The 1,569-nt window shown below is 42.1% G+C and overlaps 2 gene segments (V, D, J or C); both read left to right on the top strand.

The window, feature by feature from the left end:
* The window catches only part of LOC107835076 (T-cell receptor alpha chain V region RL-5-like), a 2,941-nt gene extending 2,902 nt beyond the window's left edge, over nucleotides 1-39 (top strand). Inside the window, 1 exon segment of the V gene segment in view lies at nucleotides 18-39. Within this exon segment, the coding sequence occupies nucleotides 18-39 (22 nt within the window).
* On the top strand, nucleotides 15-1,023 carry LOC103132274 (T-cell receptor alpha chain V region RL-5-like). The segment is given in 1 exon segment: nucleotides 15-1,023. A coding segment is annotated over 1 exon segment (423 nt).
* The last annotated feature ends 546 nt before the right edge of the window (nucleotides 1,024-1,569 follow it).

The following is a 1,569-nucleotide window of genomic DNA, read 5'->3' as shown; positions in this document are numbered from 1 at the left end:
GTTTCCTCCACATGGAGGAGAAGTCTGGAAAGCTGCTGATTGTTCTCCTTTAATCAATCATCTCTATTGATCCATCTCTTCCTCTGCATGTTCTGTTCTTCCCCAGAGTGTAAAGGAGACTCAGTGACGCAGACAGAAAGAGAAGTTGTTGCTGCTGCAGGAAGCTCAGTGACTCTGGGATGTACTTTTAAAGCCAGTGGTACAAATTATGCCTTGTTCTGGTATAAACAAGAAGAAAACAGTTTCCCAAAGTACATGCTGAAAGAATATGCTAAAATGAGAGATGAAGCTCTAGAGTTCAGCAAAGACAGATTTGATGCGAAGGTCAACAACTCAGAGTTTAACCTGAAGATCCAGGATCTCCGTCCGTCAGACTCTGCTGTGTACTACTGCGCTCTGCAGCCCACAGTGACAGGAAACACCAGAACCCTGTGCAAAAACCTGCAGAGCAAATCAACACAATACCCCACATTGTCCACTGGAGGGCATCAGGCTCATACCAGTCATTAAGTTCACTTCTCAAGGAGATCTTGTGGATATGTTTTCCTTTCCATTTTTAACTAAAGCCATAGTTTTCAGATGAGCTACAAAGAATCAAAATGATCTAATATTATAAAGGTTTCAGTTCGGATAAGAGGACAAATAAAATCCAAAGTGTGACAAAGTAAACTATCAGACTAATTGAAGACAGCCATCTCTGTTCAGAGAGAAGATCTAATAAGGTTTTTATTTTAAAAAAGGTTCATTTCTCTAAATTGATAAGATGCTGAGAGAGAAACTGAGCAGGCAGCAAGGCTGGAGGAAAGCCTTTTGAGACAAAATATAGTGACTTAGGGCAGCTCCCATCTTTATTCTCAGGAGGAAAATAAATCTGTCATCATCATGTTATTAAAGAAACATGTTTCTTTAATATGCAGCCAAGTGGAAACAAATAAAGAGCAGTTCTAGGATGCCTGAACTGAGCCTTGTGTCACCCCACATGATGGAGGAGCAGAGGATGAAATGTGGCCAACGAAGTAGCATCTAAACTAGCGGTTCTCAACGTGGGCGGTACCGCCCCCCAAGGGGCGTTCAGAGGACGGCAGGGGGCGCTGGCGGACATTTTTACAAAAGGGGGACGTTTGGTCGAAGGTAAACTTTACACCTTAAATGGACAACAATACCAGTTTAGACTTTGAGCAACTTGGTAAAAATGTATTGTGTAACATTAAATCATGTCTGGCTGCAACGGTATCGATGGCAGCTCTTCTATTATTCAGTGTTTGTAGCTTCTTGGCGCAGCTCTGTTCTCCTGCTACTGGTAGCTAAAATCATCTCACTGTGTATCCCTCTGAAAAATGAACCCATTTAAATAAAGAAATCCCTCCATGGTGACACCACGATAGAGAGCGTTCATTTTATAGCGTTAACATCGGAGCTGTAAGGTCCGGTATGAAACGGGGCTGATAGAACAACACAGCACTTTTAAATTTCAATAATCAGAATCAGAAATTGTTTCCGTTGTTTTAAAAGCTTTATGTCAGTCTGCCTTTTCCCCATCGACACGTTTCCCAGCCGCCCTGGACTTTA

This window comes from Poecilia formosa, unplaced genomic scaffold (assembly GCF_000485575.1).
Source record: "Poecilia formosa unplaced genomic scaffold, Poecilia_formosa-5.1.2 Scaffold982, whole genome shotgun sequence".
Classification (NCBI taxonomy): Eukaryota; Metazoa; Chordata; class Actinopteri; order Cyprinodontiformes; family Poeciliidae; genus Poecilia; species Poecilia formosa.
The sequence above is the reverse complement of the archived record's forward strand: the minus strand, read 5'-3'. Positions and strand labels throughout refer to the sequence as shown.